Genomic DNA, 17121 nt, shown 5'->3' on the forward strand with positions numbered 1-17121 from the left:
GAGAGCTGCTGGTGACGTCATCCGCTCGCGGCCGCAGATCAAGCACTGAAGTGTTGATCCTTTGGAGCACCTTTGCACTTAAAAACTATTGTTGATTGATCATTTTGGACCAATTATTAATATTTCTACGGTTTGTGCACTGGACACGTTTAATATTACACTGGATTTCGTTTGATCCCTTGGTGGATCACTTGGGACATTATTATTTTTTCACTGCACTATCATCATTATTTTCATGCCCACCTGTGCATGTTATTTATTTATTTATTCTAATTTTAGTTTTTTTGTGTCTACTATTTATATATTCATATGTTTTGGGACATTCTTTCACTAATATTTCACAGAATCATTGCACTATGCACTTTTAACGGATGAAGCACTTCATGGATTATCACTGATTTTTATTGCATCCAATTATTTATTACTTGCCGTTTTATTTTATATTTTTTATGGTGATTTTATGGTGTATATTAACATTGTGCAGAGTCTTGGCACATTTGTTTACCTGTTATTAGGTATTTATTATTCACCACTCTCAGTACCCTCCACATTATTCCTTAATGTTGGGTGGTATTCTTGGATATATTTAGAGTGGAACATGTTTAGACCCACATCAGGTGGTGGATTGACCCATTAGTCATTTGGATTTATTTCTTTGTTCTGTGGAGAATTATTCATCAACAGGAATTGTTATTTAATATTTTATTAGCATAGTTATTTGCAAGCGCCATTACACCCACCCCTGTTTTTATCCACTAAAAAGACTACCCCCCACAGAGAGCGGGCCTGGACACCCCCACAAACCATAACCGGGACCTGGAGACCCACAAAAGGTATACCCCGGTCGCAGCGAGCCCAGCAAGGGAAGGAAGAAAAAGGTCGACAGAGGGAGGAAGAGGACAGGAGAACCCCCTTCCCGGGAATGCCCAGCTGTTTCATCCTGCCGAGGCAGGAGGAACTGTACTTGCCCGTCCCTGCGAGGACCTGCTGGTGCGTTCCCGACAGACCTACAACCAAGTAGTACAGAGTAGCTGTCGACCCGGTCCACTATGACTGAGACAGCAAGCAGCCCGGTCATATGTGAACCCTGGAGCATATAGCTCACCGGCCACCCCTGGAGCCATGGGGTATGTCGTGGCCAACCCAGCGCGTAGCTAAGGCCTGCTCATGCTCGATGGCCGGACTGGGGGGACTACAAGGATCCATATTATTCAGCCTGTCACCTAGCCGGCAGTTGATAGAAGATTCTTCAAAATAAAATCATAAAAATAAAATAAAACATTTCCTCAGGACCGAGACCAAAAGGTAGCCAGGTCCTCCTCAATTAGGCAGAAAAAAACTTTGACTGCAATGCGGAGGGTTATGTCTGGAGGGACAGCCCCCTGGGCGGGGCTGTTCAACTGTTTGAAGTAACATGTATTTAAATATCTAACATGTTCTGCCTAGTCCTCTCCTATAGAACAGGAACATAACCCACAAGTCAAGATTTAAGGAGCTGTGTCCGTCCATGGACGAAAAGAGAAAATAGGATTTTTATAAACCCTCCCATAACAGGAGTACAGTTTTTGTATCAAAGCAATAAGTATCCCAAGAAGAGGGGCGGGAGCTCTGTATTCCCATGATTTACTTGAAGAGAAGGATTTTACAGGTAAGCTGTTATACAAATCCTATTTGCTTTTTGGTACATCATGGGACACAGAGCTTATAGTAATAACTATGTGGGATGTCACAAAGCAATGTCCCTTGAGGGGAAGGAGACACAAACAAAGCAGGACGCCATCAGACTTGAGCATCTAAACCGCTGCCTGAAGTACACTGCACCCAAAGCGGTATCCTAATGCCTTTGTACATCCAGCTGATAAAATTTGGTGAATGTATCGAAGACCAAGTTGCGGCTTTGCAGATCTAAGTCATAGAGGCTTGATGATGCACCGCCCATGAAGCACTAACTGTCCTGGTAGAATGTAATCTAATTTGAAAAGGCGGAACTCTTTCTTTCAAACCATAAGCCTGAAAAATACCTTGTCGAATACACTTGGAAATAGTAGACTTCGATGCTGCCTGCTCCTTCCTAAGGCCTTCTCTTCAACTAGGTTCTGTAAAAAATGAAGGGAGAACCACATCTTGGTTCAAATGAAACCTTGACACCACTTTAGGGAGAAAGGTTGGATGAGGACGTAACACTACCTTATCCTTATGAAAAATCAAATATGGCTCTTTACAAGAAAAAGCAGCCAATTCTAAAACCCTTTCTAGCAGAGGATATGGCTACCAGAAAAAACAATTACCTTGTTAAAAGAACTAATGAAATATGGCATAAAGGCTCAAAAGGCTGCTTCTGCAATGCTGACAGACCCCAATTCAAATCCCATGGACACAAAGGTGTCCCGACTGGGGGGTTGATCAGCGTTACCCCTTGTATGAAAGCACGGACCAAAGAGTGCGTTGCCAGTGGTCTTTGAAATAAGATCGACAAGACCGAGATCTGACCCTTGATAGTACTCAGGGCCAGCTTCAGCTCAACGTCCAACTGTAAAAAGGCAAGAATCCTACTTCTGACATACTTTTGAGGATGCCAATCCTTAGACTAGCACCAAGTCACATTCGCCTTCCAGACTCTATAATATATGACTGTTGCAAAAGTTTTTTTATGTCTATTGTGTGACTATTTATAGGAATTAAAAATGGAGTCCAATTTCTAAAATGGCTTCTAAAGACACGTTGCTCTAACAGGCATTTTCCTATTGTTTCAACTTACTTCCTAGAATCATAAGCTTTGCTATGAATTGTAAAGAGACACTGCGATTGGCAAATAAAGCTGTTATGCGTCATGAGCCACCAGTGAACTTTTAGCCAATAGTATTCTTCCTGTCGATTTTCTAAAAAGGTCACACAAAAGGTTCCCCTTTTGCAGATTCCTGGCCACCAACCATCAAGTGAGGCTCCGACGCACCTCCCAGGTGAGGCACATTGGCAAATCTAGTATTTGGATATTCTTGTTCCATGCAGAAAGGATACCATTTTGAAACAGCCTTGAATGAAATTGGGCATATGAAACGGCCTTGAATGAAGCCACCATCTTCCCTAGCACCCTCATGCAAAGACGAAAGGAGGGACTCTTCTTCGCCAACATTACCTGGACCAGTTTCTTTGAAGTGTTGACCTTTGCCTGGGGCAAAAAAAAAAAAAACTCTCCTTTGGTCTGTATCTATGACCAGACCTTTTTACTGGATGCAGGGATGATTTCTCTAAATTGAGAATCCAACCCAAGTGTCTCAGAAACCTGATCATGCTATCCACAGACTGGTTCAAATGGTCTATCGACTGATCCACCAATAGCAAATCGTTCAAGTAAGCTACAACCGTTATGCCCTGAGCACTTAGACTGGCCAGGAGTGGGGCCAGAACCTTTGTAAACACTCAGGGTGCAGTTGCCAGACCGAAGGGTAAGGCTATGAACTGATAATAATGATGTTCTACTTCGAATCTCAGGAATCTCTGGTGAGCGGGGAAAATAGGTACTTGCAAATATGCGTCTTTGATTCAAGCAATTCTCCTCCCTGAAGGGTGGAGACTACCGACCGAATTGATTCTATGCAAAAAGAGCAAATTTTTAAGAAGTGATTCAGCCCCTTGAGATCCAAGATGGGTCCGACATCTCCGTTTGGTTTTGGCACTGCAAAGAAATTTAAAATCTTTACGATCACCCCCTGAGCTAGCAATCGGTCTAGTGCCAAAAATAGGGACATTCTCTTTAGTGGATCTTTGGGAATGCTGGATTTCAGGAGGCGAGGTGGTGGAAACTCTGGCAACTCTAGCTTGTAACCTGGAGATACGGTAGAGATGACTCATCTGTCCTGGATCTCTTTTTGCCAAGTTCCTGAGAACTGCAGAAGACTTCACCCCACCCGATCGAGCAGGGGCGCCCTTTCATAAGGAAGCTTTAAAACTCTGCTTAATAGGCTTCCGCCCCCAGTGCCTCTTGTGTCCCTGGGTCTGACCTTGAGGTTTTCCCCTTGACTCTGATGGCGGAGGCCATCGTCACTGCCTAGAGATTGCTGTCCCTGGAATCGGAGAGGAGGCCCATTTAAAAGGAAGGACGCCTACTCCTCCTTTTAACAGGTAAAAGAGTACTCTTTTCACTAGAAATCTTTTGAATGTATTTGTCCAAATTATCCCCGAACAAATGTTCCCCTTGAAACGGAAAACGGCTAAAAGCTTTTTGCATGGTGCCTCGGCTGACCAATAGTTCAACCACAGGATTCTATGCATATGCACCAACAGGAGCGTCAGACGGGAGGTCTGGTGAATAGAATCCTTAATAACGTCAACAGCAAAGCATAAAGTCTTTGGTAGATCGGCTAAGTCTCAAGCTTGCTGAGCAGGAATCGCCATGAGGGTCTGTTTCACCTGATCCTTTAGGGGTTGACAAATGCCAATTGCTGCCACTGCAGGCTAAACACCTGCCATAGAAAATGAGGCCTTCAATAAAGATTCCAATCTTTTATCTGTCGTGTCTCTAAACATCTGAAAATGTTTATCTGGATAACCCCAATCCTCATATATAAGCTGCTCTAGCAAGAGATGGGCAGGTAATGCATGCAGGGCCTGCAGAGCTTTTAAAGAACTCAAGGAAGACACAGGTTTGCCAGTAGGCTCTGTTAAAAGCAACTTAAATTCAAACCATACCATCTCTGTAAGGGATTGCACCAGTAATTTTTCAGACTGAAAATCCGAAAAGGGCACCTCTGTGGTCGATTCTTCAGAAGAGCCATCAAACTGACCCTCTTCTTTAACTCCTGAGAGAGACTCATCCCCTACCAGCCACTGCTGGTCAATAGGTGAGGACCCGGGGTGGGAGAGGGAGACCTAGCCCGCTTTGTTCCACCCTGGGAAGAAAAAACCGATTAGAGACGCTAAACGCTCCTCCAAACCTACGAAAGCTGAAGAGAGTACATCCTCAGTAATATAGGCAGGGGTCTGGAGGCTGGGAATGGCTGCAGTACTTGACAGCCCCTATGACTCACCCTGATCAGCCGCACCTGGTCCCTCTGGAGAGGCTGGTATAGCGGAGGCATGACCAGGAACCTCAGAGCCTGATGGTGACACCTTTTGGAGGAATTCACAGCTGTTTTAGGAGTTTTAGACCCTGAATTCCTGGAAGACATAGTCCTAAACACAAAAGCCAAAGCACTGCAAAAAAACAACTGCTGAAATATAGTCCAGCTAGACAGAAAAAAGAAAAAAAAAGTTAACAAATCGTGGCAAAATACGCCGCGTATGCCGCGTGAATGCAGCCTTAATGACCAGTAAATTTTTTGTGGCACGGCACTACATCACTGTAACTGACTGTTGCGCAGTCGTGTGACACTGTACCCAAACAAAATTTACGTCTTTTTTTTCCCACCACAAAAAGAGCTTTCTTTTGGTGGTATTTGATCACCTCTGCGGTTTTTATTTTTTGCAAAAAAAAAAAAAAAAGGAAACAATATTTTTTACTAAATATCCCCCCAAATTTTGTTTTAAAAACAAATTTCTTCCTCAGTTTAGGCTGATATATATAATTCTACATATTTTTGGAGAAAAAAATTAAATTTTTTATTATTGTTTTTATTAGTAAATGGCGGTGATCAGCGGAACTGCAACATTGAAACAGACAGATCATTTTGGGACCATTGACATTTATACAGCGATCAGAGCTAAGAAGATCCACTGATAACTGTATAAATATCATTGGCATGGAAGGGGTTAACACTAGGGGCAATCAAGGGGTTAAATGGGTGTCCTAGGCAGTGATTCTAACGGTGGGGCGGATGGGACTGACTGGGAGGGGAGACTGATCATTGTTCATAAGCAGTAGGAACAAAAAGAACAGTCTCCTCACCCCTGACAGAACGGAGATCTGTTAATTTACATCGACAGACCTCCGTTCTGTCTCTCTCAGGAGTGATCGCGGGGTTCCCGGCGGACATTTTGACTGCCGGGCACGTGCATTGGCTCTGTCGTCGCATGCGCCCCCTAGTACACTTAAAGAAAAAGATCACAGTCCCTACAAGTCAAACAAACATAATGGAGGTTCACTGATATTTTTGTGTTGCTTTGCTGCTTCAGGCACTGGTGTCTTGATTGTGTGGTGTCTTGATTGTGTGCATAGAATTAAGAAATCTGAAGACTACCAAAGAATTCTGGAGTGCAATGTAGGGCCCAGTGTCAGAAAGTTGGGTCTCCGTCAGAGGCCATGGGTCTAACAGCAAGACAACGACCCAAAGCACATGTAAATAAAACACCCAGAAATGGTTTAAGACAAAAGCGCTGGATAGTACTGAACTGGCCAGCAAGGAGTTCAGAGCTAAATCCCAGCCGTGGAGAGATCTCAAAACAGCAGTTGGGAAATGAAACCCTTCCAATCCAAGACACCTGGAGTAGTTGGCAAAAGAGTGGTCTACAACAGTGTTTCTCAACTCCAGTCCTCAAGGCACCCCAACAGGTCATGTTTTCAGGATTTCCCTCAGATGAAACAGCTGTGGTAATTACAAGGCAGTGAAACTGATCAAATCACCTATGCAAAACAATGGAAAGCCTGAAAACATGACCTGTTGGGGCGCCTTGAGGACTGGAGTTGAGAAACCCTGGTCTACAATTCCAGTAGAGAGGTATAAGAAACTCATTGATGGTTACAGGAAGCAATTGGATGTCAGTTATTTTTTTCCCAAGGGGTGTGCTACCAAATATAAAATTGAGGATAACAATAATTTTGTCCAGTTCATTTTTGGAGTTTTGCAAAAGTGTCAGATTTGGGTTTTTCCATTTCATGTCATACCAATACAAACATAAGAATGCCTAACAATTTGTAATTGCAACAATTTTCTGGGCAAAGTGGTGCATTATCTAACAAGGGTGACAATATTTCTGGCCACAATTGTAGGTATGAAACATTCTCAAGATACTAGCAAAGCTTAGATCTCGTTGCATGTGCCATTGTAAACTGTAAAATAAGTGAAAGGTAAAACAAAATAAAAAATAAAGGGATATAAAATGAGCTGAACAATACAAATACCTACTTTTCTTAAGATGTAGCCAAAGGCAGTCTTCAACTTTTATCTTCCACATTAGTTCTGACAAACACATTTTTTCAGATTTGGGAGAATTAATCAACAATTTCACATTTTTCAAAAAGCGGCATTTGTTATGGCTGGAACCCCATAGTGTCTCCGGTACCACTCTGTGCAAACATTCCCTGACAAAAGAATACACTTGCCAGACACTGTTATGCTTCTCAAGAAAAAACAACACCTCTGTATCATTAACAGATCTTGTAGTTCGTTTTTCACTTTTAGTGGCATCCTCCACAAGGTTGTGCAATGAAGATACGACTGTGTCAGTTCTTTTAAAGTCAATGTTTAAGGTACTGCATGGTTTCATTTCACTCGGCTGATCACTGTCAATGTTTAATAAGGTATTGCCATATCTATCAACTTTCATCCCTTTTTCTGTTACATTACAACATTTCTTTAAGAGTTCCAAGTAAGGACATTTTTTATGATTTTGTATTAATTCTTGAAAAATGTGTCTCATTTGCCAGTAACGATTTGGAAGTTTCTTACTATCCATACGTTGAAAATGGCATTCTGTATGGGAGTTTTCTATGAATGGGCTGGCTCTCAGGAATACAGTTTTAATCAAAGTCAGACTTCCTTTGGCGTTTCCTTCAAGTGTGTTGAGCAAAAACGTTTTTAAAAAACCTTCCTTTGAAAGGTGCCTTGAATACAAGAGCTTTCCAAAATCAATGTAAATATTGTTGCCTTTATCTGGCGTTGTACCCATTAAAGAGTGTGAGGTAGGACAATCTTGTGGCACATCATGGTTACGTAGTAGAAGAGCATTACCAGCAGCATTTGTTTCAAGGATGTTGTGTTTCGAGATATTCTGCTTTTCTGAGAATGATGTTAGTGACACATGGTACATACCTTCGACTTTAGGAACAGGAGGATTAACCTCTTCCATTGTAAAATCCAAACTGCAGTCGTTCAATGGCAGCGCTGTCCTGCATTTCTTACGTGGAATACTACATATATCCAATTCTGACAATCTTTTATTACACTTTGTTTTGGTGGAAGAGGCACCAACATTTCTTGGATGTCTCAGCTCTAAACTATTAGGTTCTGGTATTCCCGTTGCAGCCCAATTTACAGAGGGAAAAATCTCTTTTCTTTTTTCTGGTGTGTGCTTCATCCAGCTCTGTGCTTTGAAAGAACATATTTTAGAAGATTTTGAGCTTTTCTGAGTGAACTGAAATAAAATATTTCTCCTGTAAAGTGATGAACTCTGTTTAAACCAAGCAGGTAAAACAGTCTCTGTCCTGGATAGACTGTACACTGGTACACCACTAATTTGATAGCAACATGTGGGTGGCACAATCATAAACAAGGAACAATTTTCAAGTAAGTGCATCATTACACTGTCCCCTACTCTACCGAGAAGGGTTTCCCAGAGAACACTGGTGCTAACAGTAGTTGTCGTTGAATTAGGATAATAACTACATATATTTGGTGCAATTATGACCTGTAGTGAGTTATTTTCATCAGCCAAGCCATAACCAAACGCTAGAACGTTCTTTTTCTTCTTTTCACAGACGCGTTGGATCACTCTGGCAACAACTTCTTCTTGATTTGAGGTCTAAACAAAAATGAATAAAATTATTTTACATATAAAAAAGGAGTTATATTCATCAAAATTATCTACATACCTATTTAGGCTACTTTCACACTGGGGAGGGGGCGGCGTTAGCGGTAAAGCACTGCTAGTTTTAGCGGTGCTTTTCAGCCGCTGGCGGGGCGCATTTACTCCCCTCTAGCGGCCAAGGAAAGGGTGAAAAAAAATTGCACGAAAAGCGCCACTGCCGAATCACTTTGCAGGCACTTTGGCAGCGCTGCCCATTGCTTTCAATGGCAGGGCCGGTTTAGGAGCGGCGTATACACTGCTTTCGCAACGCCCCAAAGATGCTGCTTGCAGGACTTTTTTTTCCCGTCCTGCAAACGCATTGCCCCAATGTAAAAACACTTGTCCTTTCGCACTGGAGAGGCATAAGAGGCACTTTTCAGGCGCCCCAGTGTGAAAGGAGTCTAATGGAAAGGATGGAAAGAACAGTTTGGTTTTCTGGAATGCATTCACTCTGTATGTTGTTGTGGATGAAGAATGCTTTGTTAACGCGATTTGCTATTGGATTATGACCAACACAATTTTAGGACTCTTGCATAGATTTTTACTATATGGCAACAATCATCATCAGATAAAGCAAGTTAATCTATTTCTGTGAATATTATTCTTTGAATCTCAGACAGAAATTAATGCCAAGTTACACAAGTGCATGACTCAAGAAGATATACAGTATGTCTGTAGGATTGTCTCCTGACAGTTTACAACCAGCAGTCCGCAATGAACTGAACTATGTGAACAGTGGGATAGAATGGTACAAAAAAGTAGTCCATATGCAAGAGAAACATCAGTAGCAATAAACAAGCAATAAAAGGCGGGTTTAAAATATGAATTACCTCTAGAACAAATCATTCATCCACCACAGGACTGACCCTACATTCACCCCTGCCACAGTGGCATCAACGCACACCTCTACCTCAGTGGTCATACATGTGCAATTTAAGATTTAAGATAGGAACTTGCTGTGTTTGGACTAAAATCTGTGACGAACTAGGCAAGCCCTAAAGCAAATAAGAGTGGATGCATAGTTAAAACTTTATGAGAAAAATATCAGAAACTTCACACAAAAAAAAAAAACGTTGTTATGCATACAGCTTAACCCCTGCTTTAAAGGATCACTAAAGTTTTTTTTTAAATAACAAACATGTTATACTTACCTCTACTGTGCAGCTCGTTTTGCACAGAGTGGCCCCGAGACTGGTCTTCTGGGGTCCCTCGGCGGCTGTCTCGGCTCCCCCTGCAAGGACTCAACACCTTCATGTGAGCGAGCTTGCATGGTGTTGAGTTCTTGCGGGCGTGCTCCCGTATCACTCGGCCCCGCCGTGACGCATCATTGGATGTGATTGACAGCAGCGTGAGCCAATGTCTGCGCTGCTTTCAATCAACCAACAAACGGGCCGAAAAGCCTGCATTAAGGTGAAAAAACTTTTACCTTTACAACCCTTTTAAGCAGTGTTCGACAATTCCCGGGTGCCAGGTCGCAATTGCGACTAGAATTAGCGACCTGGCGCCTGGGGTATCCTGCATCTCCGTTCCCCCCCCCCCCCCCCCCCCCCCCGCCGCGCGATCACGAAACGCCGCTCTGGCCGGCAATTGAGGCTGTAGCTTTGCGGCCTACTGCAGGCCTATAATTCCTACTGTAGTCTGGCGCCATCTTGTGGTCACCGCTGGTATGACAAGAGACAACCAGCAATACTAATGGGGATTTCTGCCAGTATTTACTGCCCGTCCATCTCTTTCCCAAAGTGGAGAAGAGCAGGAAGTGATTGTGGCCGTCATCTGGTGCCTTTTGTCTAATGGTGAGTGTGGGGGGGAGCTGGTTTAAATAGCTTCATATAGCCTTTTTTTTTTTTTTAATAGCCTTTTTTGTTTTTCTTAATTAAAATGGTTTTATTATTTGTCATCTCCCTGCTTGGCCTCTTTCACCTCTTTTTATATATATTTTTTATTCTAACACCCTAGAGAATAAAATGGCAGTCGTTGCAATACTTTCTGTCACACCGTATTTGCGCAGCGGTCTTACAATTGCACTTTTTTGGGAAAAAATACACTTTTTTAAATTAAAAAATAACACAACAGTAAAGTTAGCCCAATTTTTTTGTTATATTGTGAAAGATAAAATTGTGAAAGATAATGTTACTCCGAGTAAATGGATACCCAACATGTCACGCTTCAAAATTGTGGAATGGCAACAAACTTTTACCCTTTAAAATCTTCATAGGCGACGTTTAAAAAAATTGGGTCGCGGGGCGCTCCCGCGACCTGGTCCGAAGCTCCGTGACCGCGGGACCCGATCGCCGTTGGAGTCCCGCGATCGGTCCCCGGAGCTGAAGAACGAGGAGAGCTGTGTGTAAACACAGCTTCCCCGTTCTTCACTGTGGCGCTGTCATTGATCGTGTGTTCCCCGATATAGGGAAGCACGATCAATGATGTCACACGTCCAGCCCCGCCCCCCTACAGTTAGAAACACATATGAGGTCACACTTAACCCCTTCAGCGCCCCCTAGTGGTTAACTCTCAAACTGCAATTGTCATTTTCACAGTAAACAATGCATTTTTATAGCATTTTTTGCTGTGAAAATGACAATTGTCCCAAAAATGTGTCGAAATTATCCGATGTGTCCGCCATAATGTCGGGGTCACGAAAAAATAAAAAACATAAAAAACGCTGATCGCCGCCATTAGTAGTAAAAAAAAATATTAATAAAAATGCAATAAAACTATCCCCTATTTTGTAAACACTATAAATTTTGCGCAAACCAATCGATAAACGCTTATTGCGATTTTTTTTACCAAAAATAGGTAGAACGTATCGGCCTAAAGTTTTTTTTATATATTTTTGGGGGATATTTATTATTGCAAAAAGTAAAAAATATAATATTTTTTTCAAAATTGTCGCTATTTTTTTGTTTATAGCGCAAAAAATAAAAACCGCAGAGGTGATCAAATACAACCAAAAGAAAACTCTATTTGTGGGAAAAAAAGGACGCCAATTTTGTTTGGGAGCCACGTCGCACGACCGCGCAATTGTCCGTTAAATCGACGCAGTGCCAAATCGCAAAAACTGGCCAGGTCCTTTACCTGCATTTTGGTCCGGTTAAGCAAGATCTGTGCTTGATTAGCTGCGCTGGAGACATTGGGAGTCTAAAGGCCCGTACACACACATGGATATTCTGACAACAATTGTGTGATGGAAGGGTTGTGTCGGATAATCCGGCTGTCTGCATGCTCCATAGGACAATTGTTGTCGGAATTTCCGACAACAAATGTTGGATAGCCATGCTCTCAAATTGTCTGACAACAAACGTGTTCCGTTGGATTATCTGATCGTGTGTACACAAGTCCATCGAACTAAAATCCAAAAGTACAAACACGCATGCTATGAACCAATGCTAACCATCAGACAACATTAGCAGAAGTTGCCCAAAGGGTGGTGCTAAAGAGCTGAAAAACCACGTTGTTTCGTGTATGTTGGCTGAAAAAGTTCACAATCAACGCCCTTCGCACAAAAATCCACGGATTTGTCCGATGGAAATTCAATCGTGTGCAGGAGACTTAAAGATTCCTACACACGATCTGATTGTTGGCAGGGGATTGTCTGTTGACAACCTGTTGTCCTAAAATCTGACCGTTAATACGCTCCTTTTGTCAATTGTTGGATGACATGCTAGTAATTTTTTGGCGGACACAAAAGTCGAAAACTACCAACACGCATGCTCGGAATCAACGCTCACCAAACATGAAATTAGCAGAATGGGCCCAAAGGGTGGTACTCAAGAGCTGAAATTCCATGCAGTACATCACTACGTTCGTGTTTGTTGGCCGACAATTATGTACCGTTAGTATGCAAGACAAGATCCAGGCACACGCCCTGAAGGCAAAAATCAGACACTCGGTTGGCCAACAATCGGATCGTGTGTACGAAGCTTAAGGCTCAATTCACACTTGTGCGACTTGTCATGCCACTTTGCACATCAAGTTGCATTAAAGTCATTCCCCGTGTTTTCCAATGATAACCATTGGAAAACCTAGCCCACCAGGACAACAATTTCATATGGGTACAGTGTTGCATGACCAGGGTTGTGGAGTCGGTTGATAAATGTTCCGACTCCTCAGTTTTATGTACTTCCGACTCCAACTCCCCGACTCCGACTCCTCTGTATTAATATGCGAATGTATTTTATACATTCCTTGAGGGAAAGAAACGCAACCTAACACAGGACTACTGGCTGGGAAGCCAACAGTCTACTGTATTGCACAGTTTAAGCAAAAGACAAACACAATGAAAACAATCAAGTGGCTGGATAGTAGCAGCAGGCATAAACATCAGGAACAGGATCTTTACCAGTTCAAAAATGCAAACCACATTATTTGGTTGTTTTAGAACAAAAACAAAGCTAAATGAACCAAAAACAAAATCTGCAAAACCTAGAAATGGTTTATATTAATCTTGAAATGTAGTTATAGGCTTAGCAAATGCAAATCAATTCAATGTAGAGTTCTAAGGAAGAGAATTGCCTCTGCCAGATCCTCTTTCATAGAGCCTCTTAAGTCAGACTTTATTATTTTTAGGGCTGAAAATAATCTTTCGACACTGACTTGGGTGGGTGGCATTGCAGTAACTATTCTGGCCACATCACTAACGATCTCTGGATAAACAAGGATGGCTTCTTCAACAGTAAGTTTTGATGAGCGATCATACTTTTCAACTTCTTTTAGTGCTTTATAAAACTCCTGTTGGAATTTTTTTATTTGGACACTTACTGGTTCTCTAATTCTTCGTTTGAAGAAGATGATCCGGAGTTACCACTATTGCTTAAAACAGGGATCTTCAAACTACGGCCCTCCAGCTGTTGCGGAACTACACATCCCATGAGGCATTGCAAGACTCTGACATTCACTGACATGACTAGGCATGATGGGAATTGTAGTTCCTGAACAACTGGAGGGCCATAGTTTGCATGCATTGGTCTTTATTCTTACAGTAGAGAAGTCATTAATTATAACTTTTTGTGAATTGGGACATTTAAACTTGATTTTTTTTTTTTATTACAATCTAAATTTAGTAGGAGTCGGAGTCGGAGCATTGTTTTCCGACTCCGACTCCAGGTACCCAAAATTTCCCCCGACTCCGACTCCACAGCCCTGGCTGGCAGGACGCTCAAAAAGTCCTGCCAGCTGCATCTTTGAGGCACTGTAGGAGCATTGTATACACCGTTCCTACAGCGCCCCTTCCCATTCAAAATTAATGGGCAGCGCTGCCCAACCGCTATGCTTTGCAGCGGTTGCACCAGGGTTTCAACAGCATACATACATCGCATAACTAATTCGCCATGCACCAGTGTCCCAATCACCTACTGCTTGCACCAAGGTCCCCAGGCCTGAAGGCAGCAAGGCAGAACCAGGGAGATGGAGCAGGTCTTGATGGCAGAAGTTTCATCCTCCAGTCAATTCAGGGGCTAGCATCTCACGGGTTGCTAGGATGCCAATGGTCCTAGCAACAACAATGGGAATGGTGACAAAGCAGTAGGGGGCTGAAGTAATCTGAATTCACAGTCTGTGCACGTGGAGGATATAACACTAACACTAGCTCAGGACCCCTGTTCTACACTAGATCAGTGTTTCTCAACTTCAGTTCTCAAGGCGCACCAACGGGTCATGTTTTCAGGATTTCCCAGAGATGAAACGGCTGTGGTAATTACTGAGGCAGTGAAACTGATTGAATCAAAATAATGGAAAGCATGAAAACATGACCTATTGGGGCACCTTGAGAACTGAAGTTGAGAAACCCTGACTTAGTGTAGATCAGGGGTCCTGAGCTAGGGTTAGTGTTATATCCTCCATGTGCACAGACTGTGAATTCAGATTACTTCAGCCCCCTACTGCTTTGTCACCATTCCCATTGTTGTTGCTAGGACCATTGGCATCCTAGCAACCGGTGAGATGCTAGCCCCTGAATTCACTGGATGATGAAACTCCTGCTATCAAGACCTGCTCCATCTCCCTGGTTCTGCCTTGCTGGCTGCAGGCCTGGGGACCTTGGTGCAAGCAGGGGGGGGGGGGGGACTCCAGTGCAACCTTGGAGGGGGGGGGGTTGATTGGAACACTGGTGCATGGTGAATTGGTTATGTGATGTGTGTATGCTGTTGAGACCCTGGTCCAAGCAGGGGGTAGTGTTAGGGGACGAGACACACTAATAGGGACCCTGTTGCGAAGAGGAGGGGGGGCTTGGTTGGTGACTCTGATGGGGACCTGGTGGGGGGGGGGTGGACCTGGTGCAGGGGGGGGGGGGGGGCGGTGGACTCAGTTGGAATCCCTGGCGCAAGAAGGGTGAGTGGGTTGGGGACTATGATGGGGGGCCCTGATGGAGACCCTATTGCAAACAACGACACCGATGAGAACTCTAAAAGTTTGGAGGCCCTTGGTAGAATAACGTCTGCATATGCAGACTACACGTTAGGCATCCTTACAAAATATTCTATTTCCACCAACCCCGCCCCTCTTCATGCCAATGAAGGTCTTACCTGCTGGAATGATATGGGGGTGGGGGGTTTCTTAGCCCCCCAGGGAATGCAAACCAAAAGTCCGGCTAACAAAGTCCGAAATTGCTCCGTATCCCCCTCCCGGGTGATGAGCGCTCTCTCCGTACTGTACATGTGTAACATCTCCACATAGTCCGCAATACAGAACACTCCGCTGTACAGAGCGTGCAGCATGTCCACAGGCGGCACACACCGGGCTCCCCGCTCCATCTTCCCTGCACGGAGAATACACGGGCGGCTCTCACTGCTCATAATGTAAACACATTGCACGTTACACTCCCTGTAATCACGTGTCTTCACGTTCTAGTAAACAGGAAACCCAAGTTCTTCCTTACCGCCTCCCTCGTGTATCGGGTCCCTCTGTAATAGGAAAGTAAACATCTCAGAGTAAAGCCATGCCACTCTGCTAGACATGTCACGTGTACTCTCCACCAATCACAACACTTCTTCATATGCCTCCCATTCCCGGTGTATTCTACTTTCCTGGTGCCTTCATGGCATTATTTTATGCGTATGCTACCATGGATAGGCACCAGGAAAGAAAAAAGTATTACATTTTCCATTATTGCATCTCACCGGGCATGGCATACATCATCTGAGGACATGGTTTAGACCAAGGTGACCAGATTTTTAAAATTAAAACCATTGACATATTATTTTACTAGTAATGGCGGCAATCAGCGACTCTATCAACGTCGCCACTGCTGCCCACCTCACAGCCTGTCAAGTCTTATAGCCAGATTCAGAGAGGTTTACGCCGGCGTATCAGTAGATACGCCGTCGTAACTCTGAATCTGCGCCGTCCTAAATTTAAGTGTATTCTCAAATTGAGATACACTTAAATCTAGCTAAGATACGACAGCGGGCACCGTCGTATCTTAGCTGTCTATTTAGAACCGCTAGGTTCGTGTACGCTGATTTATGCCTAGAATGCGTAAATCAGCGAGAACGTGCGCTTGCCCGTCGCAGTAAAGATACGCCATTTACGTAAGGTGTTTTCAGGCGTAAAGTTTATTTCAACAAAAAGCTGGCCTAGCCAATGTTAAGTATGGACTTCGGTCCCGCGTCAAATTTTGAAATTTTTACGTCGTTTGCGTAAGTCGTCCGTGAATGGGGCTGGGCGTCATTTACGTTCACGTCGAAACCAATAAGTCTTTGCGGCGTAATTTGGAGCATGCGCACTGGGATATGTCCACAGACGGCGCACGTCGGGTCAATCACTTTGGGTCACGATTCATTAGCATAAAACACGCCCACCTCTTCACAATTTGAATTAGGCGCGCTTAGGCCGGCACATTTACACTACGCCGCCGTAACTTAGGACACAAGTGCTTTGTGAATACAGCACTTGCCTCTCTAACTTACGGCGGTGTAGCGTAAATACAATACGCTACGCCGGATCAAACATAATCCGTCCTACGTGAATCTAGCTATTAGTTTCCAGGCCCTGGCTACTACTGGGTGGGGAGCGGAGGAAGATCACCAGGGAAGGCAAGGAGATAAACAGGCAGGCGGCTGGCCGGGACTTTAGCCAAGGCAGAAGAACATGAGCGGAGCTGAATGGGAATGCACCCGAAACTGAAGAAATATTCCCTCCACTCCAACCAGGATGCACTGTATTTGAAATTGCCCCAGCCCCTGTTCAAATCCAATCAGTGGACAAAACCAGGGACAAACTTCGTCTGGGGACAGTGTCCTCAATCTGGTCACCCTAGTTTAGACCCCTTTCACACTGAGGCAGTTTTCAGGCGTTTTAGCACTAGAAATAGCGCCTGAAAACTGCCTCTATTCTCAGCAATGGGTGCTTTGACACTGGGGTGGTGCACTTGCGGGATGTTCGGAAAAGTCATGCATGCAGCATCTT

General features: G+C 43.7%; 1 protein-coding gene across 5 annotated transcripts in view; it reads right to left on the reverse strand.

Annotated features, from left to right (window-relative positions):
- The window catches only part of TERT (telomerase reverse transcriptase), a 194568-nt gene extending 178887 nt beyond the window's left edge, over positions 1-15681 (reverse strand). For all 5 annotated transcript variants that reach the window (XM_040353379.1, XM_040353378.1, XM_040353380.1 and 2 more), the window contains exons 1-2: positions 15240-15681; positions 7062-8676 (exon numbers count right to left, since the gene is read on the reverse strand). In XM_040353379.1, the coding sequence (XP_040209313.1) occupies positions 7062-8676; positions 15240-15509 (1885 nt within the window). In that variant the 5' untranslated portion in view covers positions 15510-15681. The remainder of the gene's footprint in view (positions 1-7061; positions 8677-15239) is intronic.
- Between the last annotated feature and the right edge of the window lie 1440 nt (positions 15682-17121).

The sequence above is a fragment of the Rana temporaria genome, chromosome 5, assembly GCF_905171775.1.
Source record: "Rana temporaria chromosome 5, aRanTem1.1, whole genome shotgun sequence".
NCBI classification, from domain to species: Eukaryota; Metazoa; Chordata; class Amphibia; order Anura; family Ranidae; genus Rana; species Rana temporaria.